Source organism: Sorex araneus, chromosome 3 (genome assembly GCF_027595985.1).
Source record: "Sorex araneus isolate mSorAra2 chromosome 3, mSorAra2.pri, whole genome shotgun sequence".
In the NCBI taxonomy this organism is placed as follows: domain Eukaryota; kingdom Metazoa; phylum Chordata; class Mammalia; order Eulipotyphla; family Soricidae; genus Sorex; species Sorex araneus.
In genome coordinates, this window is record NC_073304.1 from 41,820,584 (window position 1) to 41,837,502 (window position 16,919).

At 42.5% G+C, this 16,919-nt stretch overlaps 1 protein-coding gene across 2 annotated transcripts in view; it reads left to right on the plus strand.

Moving 5' to 3' along the window:
* Positions 1 to 16,643: 16,643 nt before the first annotated feature.
* ARMH4 (armadillo like helical domain containing 4) overlaps positions 16,644 to 16,919 on the plus strand; it is a 148,580-nt gene continuing 148,304 nt past the window's right edge. The window contains exon 1 of one of the 2 annotated variants that reach the window (XM_055130206.1): positions 16,644 to 16,845. In XM_055130206.1, the coding sequence (XP_054986181.1) occupies positions 16,705 to 16,845 (141 nt within the window). In that variant the 5' untranslated portion in view covers positions 16,644 to 16,704. The remainder of the gene's footprint in view (positions 16,846 to 16,919) is intronic. The other variant, XM_055130205.1, reaches the window with a different exon arrangement.

Below are 16,919 nucleotides of genomic sequence, written 5' to 3' on the forward strand. Positions count from 1 at the left end.
ATCACTCTGGCCCCAAGATTCCCTCTTGTTTTAATTTAATTTCCCCTTTTCCTTCCTTTTATTGTTGCGATGTTCAAGATTGCACACTTTTGAAGCAGCGCTTTCTTATGTGCTCACCAAGGTTCACTGTGGAACTCACACATAAGTGTTTGCTGAGGGCTCACATTTTTTAAGTTGTGGTGCTTGCCAGGGTTGCACCCTCTCTTGAAGGGCTGAGGCTCCCAAACAGCAGAATTTCTGGGACCACAGACAGGGCAAGTCTTTGCCCTGTATGACCTTTCACTGACAAAACAAATGGTTTTTGCCATGGAGCTATGCCCAGGCCCACCTGGCCTGTGTTCTTTTCTGGAGCTCAGAGAGTGGTTTAACAGATCATCATTGGTGGTTTTTTGTTTTTTGTTTTTTTTGCTTTCTTGGGTCACAGCTGTCTATGCTCAGGGGTTACTTCTGGCTCATGCACTCAGGAACTACTCCTGGCAGTGCTTGGGGGACCATACGGGATGCTGGGAATCGAACCCGGATCAGCTGCGTGCAAGGCAAACGCCCTACCCACTGTGCTATCACTCCAGCCCCAACAGATCATTATTGTTGGAAAGATTCAGTGCCTTGTGGCTGCAAAACTGAGGCCCTCATTTTCCTGCTGTCTGTAGGCTGAGTCACTCTCAACAGGGGACCTGCACTCCTTCCCATGTGGCCCTGTCCATGGCCTCTCTCTTACTTCACATCTCACTTTTCTCTTTCTAACCTCTCAACGAGATCTAAAGGGATCATGTGACTAACTTTGGCTTACCCGGGTCATCTTCCTATTTTAAAAACAACTGACAAACAATGAAGTACAGCAATTTCATTTAGAGATTATGCAGAAGGAGAGAGGGTAATATATTCAAGGGTGAACGCAGGCTTCACAAGAGAGGGGATTACACATCCTAAATTGCAGGCAACCCCAGAATGGGGAAATGTGCCTCTTGCCCTTGCAGAGCTGGTTTTCTAGGTTTTCTTCCAAATTGCCCCCACTCAGGGCTCTTTATATAGACAAGAGACTGTTAGAATGTTGCCAAAGGAAAGAACTTTGAACTTTAGGTGGTCCACTTTCATGTTCTTATCACAGCCTTATTTTCCTGCTGGATCTTCTCTCTGCCATGAAGGCTAGCGATCTAGCCTTCTCTGGAAAAGCAGGCTCCAGTTTGAGCCTTACTGGCCTCTGTTTCTGTGTTCAATGAGTTGATTTAGCCTTTATGCTTTCTTGGTCCCTTTAGGGCTAGTGATAGAGTAATTAAAACATCTTTTAAAGTTGAATCACCATGAGATATACAATTACAAAGTTGCTCATGATTGGGTTTCAGTCACACAATGTTCCATCACCTGTCCCTTCACCAGTGTACGTTTTCCACCACCAATGATCCCAGTTTCCACCCCGCTCCACTCTAGCCTGTCTCTATGACAGGAACTTTTCTTTCTCTCCCTCTCTCACTCTCTGTCTCTCCCTCCCTCCCTCCCTCCCTCTCTCTCTCTCTCTCTCTCTCTCTCTCTCTCTCTCTCCTTTTAAGTATTATGGTTTGCAATAGAGATACTGAAAGGTTATCATGCATATCCCTTTTCCTACTTTCCGCACAGAGTAATTTCTTTGAACCACATCTTGGCTTTATAATTTCTGAATAACTCATTGCCAACCTCCATCCCAACTGTTTGCTTCAAACATTGATAAAAATTATTTACTTTTTTTTTTTTTTTTTGTGTGTGTGTGTGTGTGTGTGTGTGTGTGTGTGTGTGTGTGTGTGTGTGTGGTGCTGGGGATCAAATTCACAGCCTCATGTCTGCAAGATTCTTACCACTGACCCACATCTCCAGCCTAAAAAATTGTTAAAAAAATGGAGAAAGCTGGAATCAGAGAGAAAATAAGATGAGCAGTGGGTAGAGTGTTTGCCGACCTGGCTTTGATTTCCCGTACCCTATATGGTTCCTTGTGCCCACCAGAAGTGATTCCCTGACCACAGAGCCAGGAGTAACTCTGGAGCATGGCTGAGTTTGACCTCAACACAAAAACAAACTGAAAGAAACTTTAAGCTCAAGCATAGAGTTATCAACAAAGACTATGATAGATAGCTGTGAAATTAAATATTGACTCAGTCATTAAATAGATTTCTTTCTCTTTGAAATGGAGCAATGCAGAAGTCAGCTGGAGATATAGTAAAGGGTTAAAGTTCTTTTCTTGCAAATGTTCAACCTCAGGTTTATATCCTGCACGCATGGTCCTCTGAACCCAGGAGTGGCACCTAACACAGAGCTCTGGAATAAACCACAGCTGCATAGGGTCCATTCCCCTCCTGCAAATACTGAACACAGCTTGGATTGAACTTTATAGAAATGCAAGAGCCTTGAACTACAAGGCTGAAGTGTGGGTTCCTGCAGGGGCTATGCTGTGGCTTTGGGCAATATCCTGCAGTTTTAATGTCTCATTTGATAAATCATGAAATTGTAGTAGGAACACACATCAAAAACTGTAAAGTGTTTGAGATCCCTAAACAAGATAAATATATTGGATGTAGTAGGTTAGATACTATCATTGTATCAGATTTTTTTCAACCATGTAAGTAATTCAATTGGTTCTAGTTAAGTGCAATTTTATACAGTTATTTATATAATAGCATAAACATAAAATAAAATGTTTTCTATCTGCTTAAGAACAATTGTTCGTGGGAAAAGTTTGAACTAACAGGAATCTCTTGCTTGACATAGTCTAAATAACTCAGTGAAATTTGAGAGCCCTATTGATAAAATTTGATGAAATTCCAAGAAAGTGTAACAAAATTATGCCAAAACAACCACTGTCTATCCCCAGAAAATTCTTTCCATCATAACTTAAAATTTAAATATGGAGTTATTAATAGGTTGACTTCTGTTCTCAGAAAATTCCTGAAGGAAAAGAAAATCCATTCACTACAGCTCAGGAAATACCTGCTCTTATAGCTGAAAACCAGTATTTCATCAGCAGGCTCTGCATTTTGTTTCAGATAAAAATATTTATTTACCATGTAATATGTATTAAATATTGTGCTATAAATGCTCCACATTATCTCATTTAATCCTCCAAACAGCGCTAGACACCAGAAGAGTTATTATCCCACTTTAAGCTAAGTGCACACTCCCAGGTCCCAAGCAATACTTTTTTTTAGATCCTACACCACTTGTTTGCTCTGTTTCCTCAGAAAGGCTTGGAATCTCTAGAGAAACAGCCAGTTTTATTTCTCTCTATAAGACCCGGGCTGAAAGATACAGTCAGAATCTACTATTAGAAAGAGTTACTGTGCAAAAGGTGGTCTCTATGTCCTGAAAATTCTTTTTTTGCTTTTTGGGTCACACACATGCACAGGGGTTACTCCTGGCTCTGCACTCAGGAATTGCCCCTGGCGGTGCTCAGGGGACCATATGGGATGCTGGGAATTGAACCCGGGTCGGCCGCGTGCAAGGCAAACGCCCTACCTGCTGTACTCTCGCTCCAGCCAATGTCTTGAAAATTCTTTTGAGAAAAAATCTTTCCAATACTCCCCTCTGTCAGTAATCTGCTGCTGCAAGGACAGCTATTAAACATAATCTCCTGCTGCAAGGACAGCTATTAAACATTTTTAGAATGTCCTGAGCACTATGCCAGCAACAGGAAGAGCCCTTGGACTGTGTACTAGGCTTCACTCCTTTCTCCTCTATCACGGGAAGTGATGTAGGAGTTCAGGTTGGGAAGAGGAGGGAAGGCCTGGGGACGGTTAGGGAGAGTTTGTATGTTTTAACCAATGGATATAGAAATGATTCACTGTTTTAGCATCCAGTGGGACTGTACACACAGACCAACCCCCACTGAGATTTCCAGAAAAAGGACATCTCTCAGGAATATCACCTGCAGTCCACCTTTCTGCTTCCTTAAAGTCCAATGCTGCTCTAAAAGAGCTGAAGAGAGAAGTAAGGTATCTAAGATTTTCTTCTTTGCCCCATCACAGGTGCCTGGGTTCCTGGCTTCTCAACTGGAACATCACCTCTTGGGCCTGGAGAAGAAATGGAGATGGAAGATGAGGAGGTATCCCATAACTACCATTTGTCTCTTTCACTGCCTCAGAGAAATGTTTTTATCTTTTAATGTTTTTGTTTCTTTCTTAGATTCTTCCTCCAGCTCAGATATTCTTCATATCTCCTACATCTACTTCTCCCAGATAAAGAGAGTGAGAAAGCAATGTCCATTACTTGCTTTTCTGCCTTGGGTGAAAGAACAGGCCCAGAAATCTGCCCATGAGTGAAAATCTGTGGAATTCCGTGGGATTTGGATTCAGTCCTCAAGATGCTTTCGGCTCAGTAGCACTGGAGTTACAGACAGAGATGAAAAGGGCCTATTGAAGTTGCTTGGGCTCACATTTATGAAACAGCGAATGTCAGACACAAGAGAAATTACATTGGATTTTAACAGTCTACTAGAGCATCTAGGAAGCAGGTAGAGCATCTGGGAACCACGTAAAAAGAATGAGAACATAAAGCCACAGAAATAAAACTGACAAGAAAAAAGGATTCTAATAAGGGCAGAGTGTCCTTATTTTAATGAACAAAGCAAAACATGATCTGAGTTAAAAGTGCTCATTCAGGTAAGATGACCACTGAGGACAATGTCATAAAATGAACATTAGTTGCAATTGTGAGGGCCTAAAAGTCCTGCCTTTTATTAAAGAGAAATGGATGGAAACAAGTCACTATGACTGAAAAGCACTTACAGAAAGTTCAGAAAAGAGGGAAAAGAGAACATTGTGCCATCACCCCACTTATATATACTGGGAATCTCTGGAGACAAATTCATTTCTTCTTTTGTGGTGCTGCCTCATGTTTTAGACCAGCCCAAAAGTAAATCATTTTCTCCAGATGAGACATATTTCCAATCACTCTGGTTCTGAAGGCAATTTTCCCCCACCCCCCTTAGCTATTTTCATAAATAAATTAGAGATGAATTGCTTTGAACTGAATCTGAAAAATGCATCTTTTTATGTCTACTTTATGTTTTAGGTTTTGACAATGAATAAATAAAATTATACATATTTTCTCTAGCTATTTTAAAGGATCTGGATTTGGATGGAATATGAATTTTGGGTTCAGCTTGAAGCAGTTTGTTTTTTTTTTTAAGCATACATAGCAGTGCTGGGGCATAAGAGACATAGAGTGCAAGGCACATGCTTTGCCACTTGAACCACATTCCTGGATCCTTGAAGCATTTTTCTCAATCTTACACTCAGGCTGTTTCTTGTTCTTGGGCAGACTGCTATTTAAATGTGAAATTTGTGAGTTTATAAGATTGCAGAGGGGGCCTGGGCACTGCAAGCCTGGTGAAGCTGAGTTCCATCCTGAGCCGGCCCCGCAACCAAGAAGCAAGAGCAGAGCAACTGCTGTGTGAGCTCCAGTCAACACAAAAACAGCAACCGCAAAAAGGGAAGGGAAAAGGAACAAGAAAAACACTGCCTGGGCTGGAGTGATGGCACAGCAGGTAGGGCGTTTGCCTTGCAGGCAGCCGACCCAGGTTCGATTCCCAGCATCCCATATGGTCCCCTGAGCACCGCCAGGGGTAATTCCTGAGTGCAAAGCCAGGAGTAACCCCTGTGCATCACCGGGTGTGATCACCCCCCCCCCCAAAAAAAAAGAAGAAAAACACTGCCGACCTGTGCTTAGAAGGGGACTTGAAAGAGCGATGGGCAGATGTTTTAACCTTGCTTCATGGGATGTAAAAAGTAATTAAGCCCTGGGTCTCAGAGCTACTTATATTGGAAAAGATTTTTCCCAATTTGTGTTTAACATATTTCACCCTGAATCTGGTCAAAATTCCTTTTTAAGTTAGTATCATTCAGTTTATGATTCATAGTTGTAAAATGGTGAACATTACTGTGTTTATTTTGGTAATGAACTTATGGTCATAATGAAATAGTCAACAAATGCTTTTTTTGAACAGCTGCTATGTCAAGACACTGTCGTAGGTGTTGTGGGAGATGTGAGACTATAAAAACACGACATCTTTACTCAGAGAGTCTACAATTTTGGGAGGAAAATGGTTATATAAAATACATTAGCTATATTAAGACAGACTTTCCACACAGGTTTTGTTAGATAGTTCATCTTTATAGTAGTGTCATGAAAAATGACTGTGGCTATCAGTACGACTTTTACTGGTCACTGAAGCAACACACGGGAAATTCTATCTATTTGTTATTATTATTATATATATTTATTATTTTAATATATAATAATTATTATTATTATTATGAGGATGGAATCACATTCAGCATTCAGGTGTTTTTCCTGGCTTTGTGCTCAAAAATCACTCCTGACGTTGCTCAGGGGACCATATGGGGTACTCAGGATAGAACCAGGGTTGGCGCTGATCAGACAAGTACCTTAATCCCTGCATTATCTCTTTGGCCACTATACTATGTATTGTTGTAATGCTTATGTATATAATAGCTTTCTCTTAAATAGATACAAAATCTATAACTCAGCCCAGTTATCTTGACAGATTTTTATATTACCACATGCTTTCCACAAAACAGAAACACTTGGTTAATTAACCATGGAGCTAACAATGCTAAAATTAATGCATAGCCCTCACTACATAATGCACTGCTCTTTTTTTTTAAATGTAGGAGTACTGCTATTTATTCATCCATTGATTAAACTGATTTAATTGGGCTTGAAATCCTCATTACTTTTTTAAAAATTCAGAATGTTTATTTTATTATTATTATTATTATTATTATTATTATTTTTAATCACTGTGATGTGAGATACAGTTACAAAGCTTTCCTGCTTGAGTTTCAGTCATACAATGACTGATCACCCAGCCCTCCACCAGTGCACATCCTCCACCACCAAGGTCCCTAGTCCCTAGGCGAGGGCCCTCCGCCTCTATGGCAGAAAATCTCCCCCTTACTCTCTTTTATATTGCTTGTTATGAATAGCATAAGATGTTGCATGGTGCTCCTGGAATTCTAAAATATTAGATAATTAGGGTTTGGAGAAATCTTGGCAGCGAGCTGCTTGGTTCGGATCTTTTTTTTTTTTAATTTTATTGAGTCACTGTGAGATTGGGATATTCTTTTTTGTGTCTCTGGATGATGGCTGTAAAGTAGCAGCTAGAGGTAGTTTGTAGGCATGATTTCCAGGGGCCCATGAGGATGGGGGGATGAGACAGACTGGTCCATCTCCTACCCCTCAGGCTTGGAGTTTGTTCTCACTGAACCTGCGCACCTGCACTTCTCATTGGGTTCTGGAAGTTGGCGGCTGCGGGGTTTTTAGGGGGCAGGAGGAGGGATGACACTTGCCCCTGTCTGAGGCACCCCTGTGAAGTCGGCTTAGCTTAAAGTCCGGAGGCATCTCTGCAGTGAACTGCTCAGTTTAGATTCCTTGTGTGTCTCTCGATTCTGGCCCTTGTTTCCATCATCTCCAGAGAAATAAACTATTGGCATATGCCCTGCAGGACGTGCCTGCTTGCTCGAAGTGAGCTATGCCACAGGCTGTAACTGTGGCTTTTGATCTCTTTTGAGATGTATGGGTCTCTGAAATAAGGCCAATAAATGAGCTTCTATAGCTGAGCCAGAGGTGGTTTGTGGGTGTGTCTCCCACATACCTAACTTTTGGCCATTTCATTTCTTGGTTAACTTGGCCCCAAGTTGTTGGGGTCTGGCCAAAGGCACAGCGGCAACTTGGGGGTATCAGGAACTCTGAAGGCATGATCAGGCTGCTGATGGGCTTGCCCAACAGGTACAGGTTGACCTGCTGGCGGCATGATACCCCCTAATTATTTTTAATTGAATATCTGTGAGATAGACCATCACAAAGCTGTTTCTAATTGGGTTTCAGTCATACAATGATACAGCACCCACCCTTCCACCGGTGTACCTGTCCTACCACCAATGTCCCATTTCCCTACCACCATCCCCCAACACCCCATGACCCCAGCCCAGCCTTGCTCTCTTTCTCCTTTTCCTTTTGTGCATTATAGTTTGCAATACAAATGCTAAGAGGTCATGGTGTTTGTTCAGGGCATTCAGTATTTTTATCAGGATGGTAAGGCTGTTGTAGCTTTTCAAGTGGGTGTCTGCTTTGGGGTATGGATTCGACTGCCTTGAGTATGGTAGAGTTTGGATTGTGGAAGCAAGAGGCTTCTGGGGGCTCTGTTTGGGCGGGCTCCAGACTAATCCACCCTCGTCCGATTTACCCTGGTCTGTTAAGCCATGCATGGGTCCAAGATTAATTGCAGCTTTTGATCTCTTTCAATATTTATTTATGGGTCTCTGAAGCAAGGCCAGTAGTAAAGCTTACATGGTGGCATTGGAGTTGGTTCATGGGAGTGACTGCCAGTGCTTCTAGGAGTATTGAAAAGTGGGGGAGGTCCCAACTTCAAGAAAGTCTGGAGATTCAGTCACAAAACCTGCATGCTCGAATTTTCAGTAGATTATATCTTGGTGAGGTCCATCCTGATATAATGGATGGACCAGGGGTATGGCAGTGATTTTGGACTGTGAAAGCAAGCCGCTGCTTGGGCGGGCACAGGCCAACTCGCCCCCCTCTGATTTACCCCTGTCTGTTCAGCCCTGTGCCGGTCTGAGCTTAACTGCGTCTTTTGATCTCTTTGGAGATTTATTTATGGGTCTCTGAAATAAGGCCAATAAATGAGCTTGTATAGCTGAGCTGGAGGTGGTTTGTGGGCATGACTCTGACATATCTAACTTTTGGCTGTTTAATTTCTTGGTAAACTTGGTCCCAAGTTGAGCTTCCTCCACCCTTGGAGAAGCCCGCGTTCTCTCTTGAACGCGTAACTCTTACTTCTCTCTCTCTTTCTTATCCCTTCCTCCTATGCTCAAAAGCCCCTAAATAAAATCTGATTACGTCAAAAAAAAAAAAACCAAAAACAACAACAAAAACTTGGTCCCAAGTTGTTGGAGTCTGACCAAAGGCACAGTGGCAATTTTGAGGTATCAGGAAGCCTGAAGACACCATCAGGCTGCTGATGCACTTGCTCTCCAGGTACAGGTTGACCTGCTGGCAGCACCATATTCCTTGTTCTTTTCTTAATAGCTGCAAAATACAAATTCAATCCTGCTCTCATCTAAGCCAGTTTGGTGAGAAAAATTAGCCAAAACAAGGGACAAAAAGTTTAGAAGGAGGCTGAGTACTAAAGTTAAACATCTCTCTCTCTCACTCTCTCTCTCTCTCTCTCTCTCTCTCTCTCTCTCTCTTGCACTGGTGTCCATACCTTACTTAAGTTAACTACCTGGGTAAAGCAATGTCCAAACTGTTGGTACTATTTTCACTAGGAGCAAAAGTACATCTTCATTTTAAGGTAATGGTACTCTTTTGATGATAATTTGTTCTTTTTCCATTAATGTGCTTATAAAATATATGCTCCTCTGCCCTGAATGTGATATTAATACCTGCATCACCTTGCTCAAATGTAAAAATAAAATAAGGGCACATTACATGGCTCTAAGAAAAGTCAACAATTTTCAGTATTCTGTAATTTGGATTGAAGTGGAAGACATCGTGTTAAGTGAAATAAGTCAGAGGGAGGAGGACAAATACCAGATGACCTGTATCAAGAAAAAAAGACACAAAAGAGTCAGAGCTATAGTATAGTAGGGAGGGTGCTTGCCGTGGACACAGCTGACCTGGGTTTGATCCCTGGTATCCTATATGGTCCCCTGAGCAGAGCCTGGAATTACCTCTGAGAACTACTGGGTGTGGCTTCACAACAAAACCCAAACAAACAGACAAACAAAGCCAAGAGAATAGAACACATTGAATAGTGAAAAACCTTTATCTTGGATTACAAAACTGAGATTCCCAAGAAAAGAGGGAAAGAGTGAGGGGAAATGACAAGGCAGACTAGGAGTAATATAAGGGCCTTGGTGGACAGTTTTGGGCACTTTGGTGAGGGGTAAAGGTGCAGTGTACATCAAAATTAGGCGTGTCAACATTATGTAACTATTTTACCTAAATGAAACTAAAAATAAAACAGGGTCCATGGAAATGCTCAGCTATAGTGTGCTGTTACTTTCAGATGTGAGACTGGAGATGCAAGTTTGATCCCCAACACTGCCCCATATGCCACAGTGTGGGCCCAGCCTTGTGAACCATGTATGTGTGTGAGAAGAACAGTTAAGTGTGCTACCCTCTGTGAGACCACTGCCATTGTAGAAACTGCAACAGGGAAGGAGAGCAAAAGGTAAAATAAAATAAGTTATACTTGCTGGCAAGCAGGTTATAAACCGTACTGTGGTTAGCTGTGGTAAAATGTATCTGGTAATCTCACATTTACTTCTATTGTTTGGTTTCATTTTCTTTGGGTCACACCTGGAAATGCTCAGAGGTTATTCCTGGCTTTATACTCAGGAATTACTCCTGGCAGTGCTCGAGAAACCATATTTGATGCTGATGATTGGATCTAGGTGGGGGATTGGACCTAAGCGGGCCACATGCAAAGCAATTGTCCTACCCACTGTACTATCACTCTAGCCCCTTAACTACTATTCTTGTAAATGTATTATTGAATGAATTATTAGATGTTTCCTCAGAAACCCAGCACCTAACCAGAAAGAATTCACTTATTTTTTTTGTTTGCTTTAGAAATCCAGGACAAAAAAAAAAAAGAAATCCAGGACAAAAGAGAACATAAAACTTCTATTAAAGAGGTTAGAGAGGGGTCGGAGTAATAGTGCAGCAGGTAGGACAAGTGCCTTGCATGCAGCTGACCTGGGTTCCAATCCCTGGCATGCCATCTGGTCCCCCAAGCTCTGCCAGGAGTTATTCCTAAGCACAGAGGCAGGAGTCAACCCTGAGCACCGTCATGTGTGGCCCCCTCAAAGCCTAAAACGGAACAAACAAAAAAGATATTAGAGACTGAAAAACTGTTCCAGTCTTGAAGAAGTTTCTGTGACAACTATTCCTGAGCTTTAATTTTCTGTGGTAAAGCCACTTTCCTTAGTTTTATCTTTGGTAGGTTCAGAAAAGAGTAAATAACCTTTCTTAGAAGACTTTCTATTAGACATGTATGCCATGATGTCATAGAACTATCTGATACTTACTTTTTTGCAATGAGGAGTCTAGGGACTGGGATGTGGTTCAGACATAGAGCACTTGTTTTGCATGTGTGAAGATTAATTCCAGACTCAGCCCCCACACCCCGAAATTAAGACAAGGAGTCTATTGAAGCAATGGATTTACTTGTCACTAGATGTATTAAAAAAAGACAAAGAAGGAGATGAGACTCTTGTGAGACATGGTAATGGAAATTTATATCTCTACTGTTATGGATGTCATTTTTGAATATAGTTATTCACTACAAGCAATTCATTTAGAATTAATGGGTATATTCCACATATTACATATTTAATCTTCAAATTTCTTTAAAAGAATTGTTGCAATATTGCAAGGACATTATTCATGAGAATAAGAAGAAAGTAACAAAACCAAAACCCAAAACAAAAAATAGACAAGATTTCTTTCTTGTAATAGTTTTCATCCTTGACTTTATCTTAAAAGTTCCTTTTTAAGGTGCAAGAGATGTGAAGTGGAGCAAGGAAAGTCTCTTTAACAAATGGTGCTGGCACAACTGGACAACCACATGCAAAAAAATGGGCTTAGAACTCGATCTGTCACCATGCACAAAAGTCAGATCAAAATGGATTAAAGACCTCAACATCAGACCACAAACCATAAGGTACATTGAAGACAAGGTAGGCAAAACCCTCCAGGATATTGAAGATAAAGGCATCTTCAAAGATGACACGGAACTAAGCAATCTAGTAAAAACAGAGATCAACAAATGGGACTACATTAAACTAAAAAGCTTCTGCACCGCAAAAGAAACAGCTACCAGAATACAAAGACTATCTACAGAATGGGAAAGGATATTTACACAATACCCATCAGATAAGGGGTTGATATCAAGGGTATATAAAGCACTGGTTGAACTCTACAAGAAGAAAACATCCAACCCCATCAAAAAATGGGGCGAAGAAATGAACAGAAACTTTACCAAGGAAGAGATACGAATGGCCAAAAGACACATGAAAAAGTGCTCTACATCACTAATCGTCAGAGAGATGCAGATCAAAACAACCATGAGATACCACCTCACACCACAGAGGCTAGCACACATCCAAAAGAACAAAAGCAACCGCTGTTGGAGAGGATATGGGGAGAAAGGGACCCTTCTACACTGCTGGTGGGAATGCCAGCTAGTTCAGCCCTTTTGGAAAACAGTATGGACGACTCTCAAAAAACTTGAGGTTGAGCTCCCATTTGACCCAGCAATACCACTGCTGGGAATATATCCCAGAAAAGCCAAAAAGTATAGTCGAAGTGACATATGCACTTATATGTTCACCGCAGCACTGTTTACAATAGGCAGAATCTGGAAAAAACCCGAGTGCCCTAGAACAGATGACTGGTTGAAGAAACTCTGGTACATATATACAATGGAATACTATGCAGCTGTTAGAAAAAATGAGGTCATGACGTTTGCATATAAGTGGATCTACATGGAAAGTATCATGCTAAGTGAAATGAGTCAGAAAGAGAGAGACAGACATAGAAAGATTGCACTCATCTGTGGAATATAGAATAATAGACTATAAGACGAACACCCAAGAATAGTAGAAATAAGTACCAGGAGGTTGTCACCATGGCTTGGAGGCTGTTCTCTCATTCTGGGCAACTCAGAGAAGGGAACAGCAAGTAAAATGTGGTTGTTGGTCATGTTGGGGAAAGATGATGCGGGCTAAATATAGACTAGAGACTGAACGCAATGGCCACTCAACACCTTTATTGCAAACCACAACACCTAACCAGAGAGAGAGAACAAAAGGGAATTCCCTGCCATAGTGGCAGGGTGGGGTGGGGGGAGACGGGACTGGGAAGGGGGGGTGGGATGTTGGGTTTACTGGTGGTGGAAAATGGGCACTGGTGAAGGGATGGGTTATCAAACTTTGTAAGGGAGAAACATGAGCACAAAAATGTATAAATCTGTAACTGTACCCTCACGTTGACTCACTAATTAAAAATAAACTATAAAAAATAATAAAAAAAAAGTTCCTTTTTAAATGCTTGTGTTGTTTAGAAATTTTGTTTTTTTAGCCCTGTTCAGGGTCTTGTTCTCACATTTATAAGACCATAAAGGAGCCCAGTTTTTGCTGGCTTGGTACTGGGTCTATTGTTAATAGGCATGTATACTCTGCCTCAGAGACTCATTTTAGTCATGTCTTATGGGAAATATACATAGGGAATCTAGATGTTAGATAGTAGCTTAGTACTTGAGAATCAAAATAAAGAGTTGATATAATGAATAGTTGATATAATAAATGAGGTGATATGCTATAAAGTATTTTTTATCCAATTTAGTGAAAAACTAAAGGACGCATAATGCTCATATCAGATTCACTCATATGAATAGCAATTGAATGGGTATTGGCTCTTGGAATTGATTATCTTGTTCTTTGGTACATGTGATCAGTTCCTTTTTGACACAACGAAGACCAAATAGCCACTACATTCTGTGAAGACCAACAAATAAAATACAGAATAGCCAGGTAAATTTGCATACCAGGAAAATAATAATTTTTAGCATAAGTATGTCCCAAATAATAAGTGAAGATTATTTTTGTTTACCAAGCCCCAAACTGACTTCTTTACTATCTTAATTAGATTTTGGAGTCTTATAATTCTTTTGTCATATGCATAATTTTTTATTTTATCTGAAGACTAACTACCTATATATTATACTGATTTAACTTTTTCTTTTGTGTGTGTGGGGCAGGGAGGGACACACCTGGCAGTGCTCAGAGCTGACTCCTGACTCTGGACTCAGGAATTATTCCTGGTGGTGTTTGAGGGAATATATGGGATGCCAAGGATCGAAACCCAGGTGGACTCTGTGAAAAGCAAAGCAACTTTTACCGGCTGTGCTATTGCTCTGACCCTTCCTGATATGACTTTTCAGAGAGCAACATTGTCTGGTTTACAGTTTGTACATGTTGGAGGAGAAGACTGGATCTTGTTATCACTGCCATGTACCAACAGTTGTTGTTGACATAAATTGCATTAATTATTTATCTTAGAAATACAAACCTGTTCTGGAAGAACAAAAACGAGTACAAATGAGCTGTAATGTGATTATTTTACTTTTACTGCTTAGCTGAAATAATTCGTATTGAAGAAAAAGGAACCAGGAATTCTATTACAAGAGGAGGTAATTATGGAGAAGGGAATATGCTGTAAGGCAGGTCTATGGCATGAACAGGTCTATTCTGCAGTTGGGATTAGAGTATGCTGGGTTTCTAAGGAAGAGAACAATGGGATGTTAGGAGTGCAGGAAGAAAAAATGTTTAAAAAAAACAAAAACAAAGACTTTTAATATTTCAAGTGTGGGTGTAGGGTTGGTCCTAAATGCCTGGAAGATGTAGTCTCTTTTAGCTACTTCCTATTCTTGTTCCACTGATCCAATCTGATTGGCTACTTTGTTTGCTTGTTTATTTATTTTAAATCAGTGCTCTTATATACCTGTTTCTAGGGCAATTTTGTTGACTGACTGGGACTCTTATAAAACAAAGCTTCCCGAAGAGAGCGATGCAGAATCTCCTGCCCCTGTGCCAGGCTGTCTTCACCAGGGCCCCCTCAGAGGGCGTGGGTAGAGTTTCCCTCCCTGCCCCAATCAGATCCCCAGTAGCTGAAAACTTCCAGAACCCAGCAACAGCCATGCTCAAGGCCACTCTCCACACACTCAGACAAGCCTCACGCATGAAGGAACCGGCAGAGGAACCCAGGCACGTGGGCCCTGTGGCTGAGGTCTCCAGGCCTGCTCAGATGGGGACTGGGCATCCTCCGCCCAGATCCCCAGTTTTCCAGTAGCTTGTCAGTCACACCCACAAACTGCCCCCAGTGCCATGTAATCTCATCAACAGCCAAGATCCAGAGACTATAAAACAAAGCTCCCAGAATAGAGCGATGCAGAATCTTGCATAGCAGAGCCTGGCAAGCTACCCGTGATATTCAATATGTCAAAAACAGTAACAATAATGGGCCTCATTCCCCTGACCCTGAGTGCAACAGGGACGAATTGAGACGTTACTGGTGCCCGCTCGAGCAAATCAATGAGCAACGGGACAACAGTGACAGTGATACAGTGAACTGGGACTCTTTTTTTTTGTTTTTGTTTTTGGGTCACACCCGGCGATGCACAGGGGTGACTCCTGAGTCAGGGCTGACTCCTGGCTCTGCACTCAGGAGTCACCCCTGGCGGTGCTCAGGGGACCATATGGGATGCTGGGAATTGAACCCGGGTCGGCCTCATGCAAGGCAAATGCCCTACCCGCTGTGCTATTGCTCCAGCCCCTGAACTGGGACTCTTACCATGTGATATAACATTTGTTTTTATAAGCATTGTCCTGAGCTTCAAGTGACTGACTTTTGCATTTATAAATAAAATATTAAAAAAAATTTTTGAATCACTGTGAGATCATTACAAAACTGTTTATGATTGGGTTTCAGTCATACAGTGTTCCAACTATAAGTAAAACATTGAAACGTATCTTGGTTAGGTTGGATGTAGTTTAGCCATCTTTTAGACACTGGGTTCTGGTACTGGCCATAGCACAGGTATTATATTACATTAAACACACATCAAAAGCAAATCTTATAGATGTAAGTCTATTGAATTGCGTTCCATTTCTCTACTATTGTAGCCTGCTTTCCTAGACATGCAGAGCTACTTTCAAAAAGGAACGTAACGGATAACTACATTCTGAGGCATATGTCAGGTTGTGGTCATAGGTGAACAAGACCGCGCTCTGATTTCAAGGTGTTTACAAAGTGGGACCAAGATAGCTATTACAAAGAAGGAAGTTAATAAACACGAGACAACATATGTAAAAAGTGTGCTGCAAACGTACAATTGTGGGGATTGTTTTAGAATGGGTTTTTAGGTTCCTAAGAATTCTTCCTATTCAGAAATGAAAAAGGAAACCAGGTCCTTGACTGACTGGAGAATGAGGCCATCCATGCATCCCAGGTAAGCACATCAGTCCTAAGATCTTGGGTAAGTTACACTGTCTTCATAATTCCATTCCTGCCACAGGAACATTATTAGCACTTATCTGTCAAGGATTGTGCCTTGAGGCAGGATTACAAACTCAATACATGGCATTTCTTTATAGCAGTGATTTTCAACTTCTCTGCGAGGGCGAGAAAGGACCACTGTGTGTACGCCTGACTGCTTTACTGGGTTCCACTCAGGGCACAGCCACGAAATCTCTGCTGTTCCACCGAGAACATCACAAAGAATATCCCGCAGCCGCCTGCTCGCGCCCTTTGCCCTCGCAGAAAGAGCCACAGAAACTGGGAGATCTGTGGATCACGTTGGTTGCCCCGTTCCCATCTCCGTGGGCACCGAGGGAGCGCGGCCGCAGAAGCCTAGGCTGCGACGAGGGGGCAGCCGGGCAGAGCGCGGGGGTCTCAGGAAGGATTCGATGAGGCCCTGAGCAGGAATCGCCCCCGCGGCTCGGTCCCCGACGCCGGAGCAAAGACCGGGAAGTGGGCGCTTAAGGGGCGTGGGGCGGTGGCTCCGGTGTTGGTGCCGGCAGGGTGGGGGCGGTCACATCTTCCCACCGCCCAATCCCTGGCCGTGGCCGTGGCCTCATGAATAAGCAACAAAGCGAAGCGCCCTCCCCCTGGCGATCCAGACGGTGGGGGGAGCCGCGGCCGCTGCAGGGGCCACCGCGGGGATGCCGAGCGCGGGCGCCGCTGCACACTGCGCGCTGCTCGGCTGAAGGCGCACAGGTGAGGACGGGCCCGGCTCCCGCCGCTCGGGCGGCCGCGGCTGCAGAGCCGGCGCTGGGGCAGAGAGGCAGCCC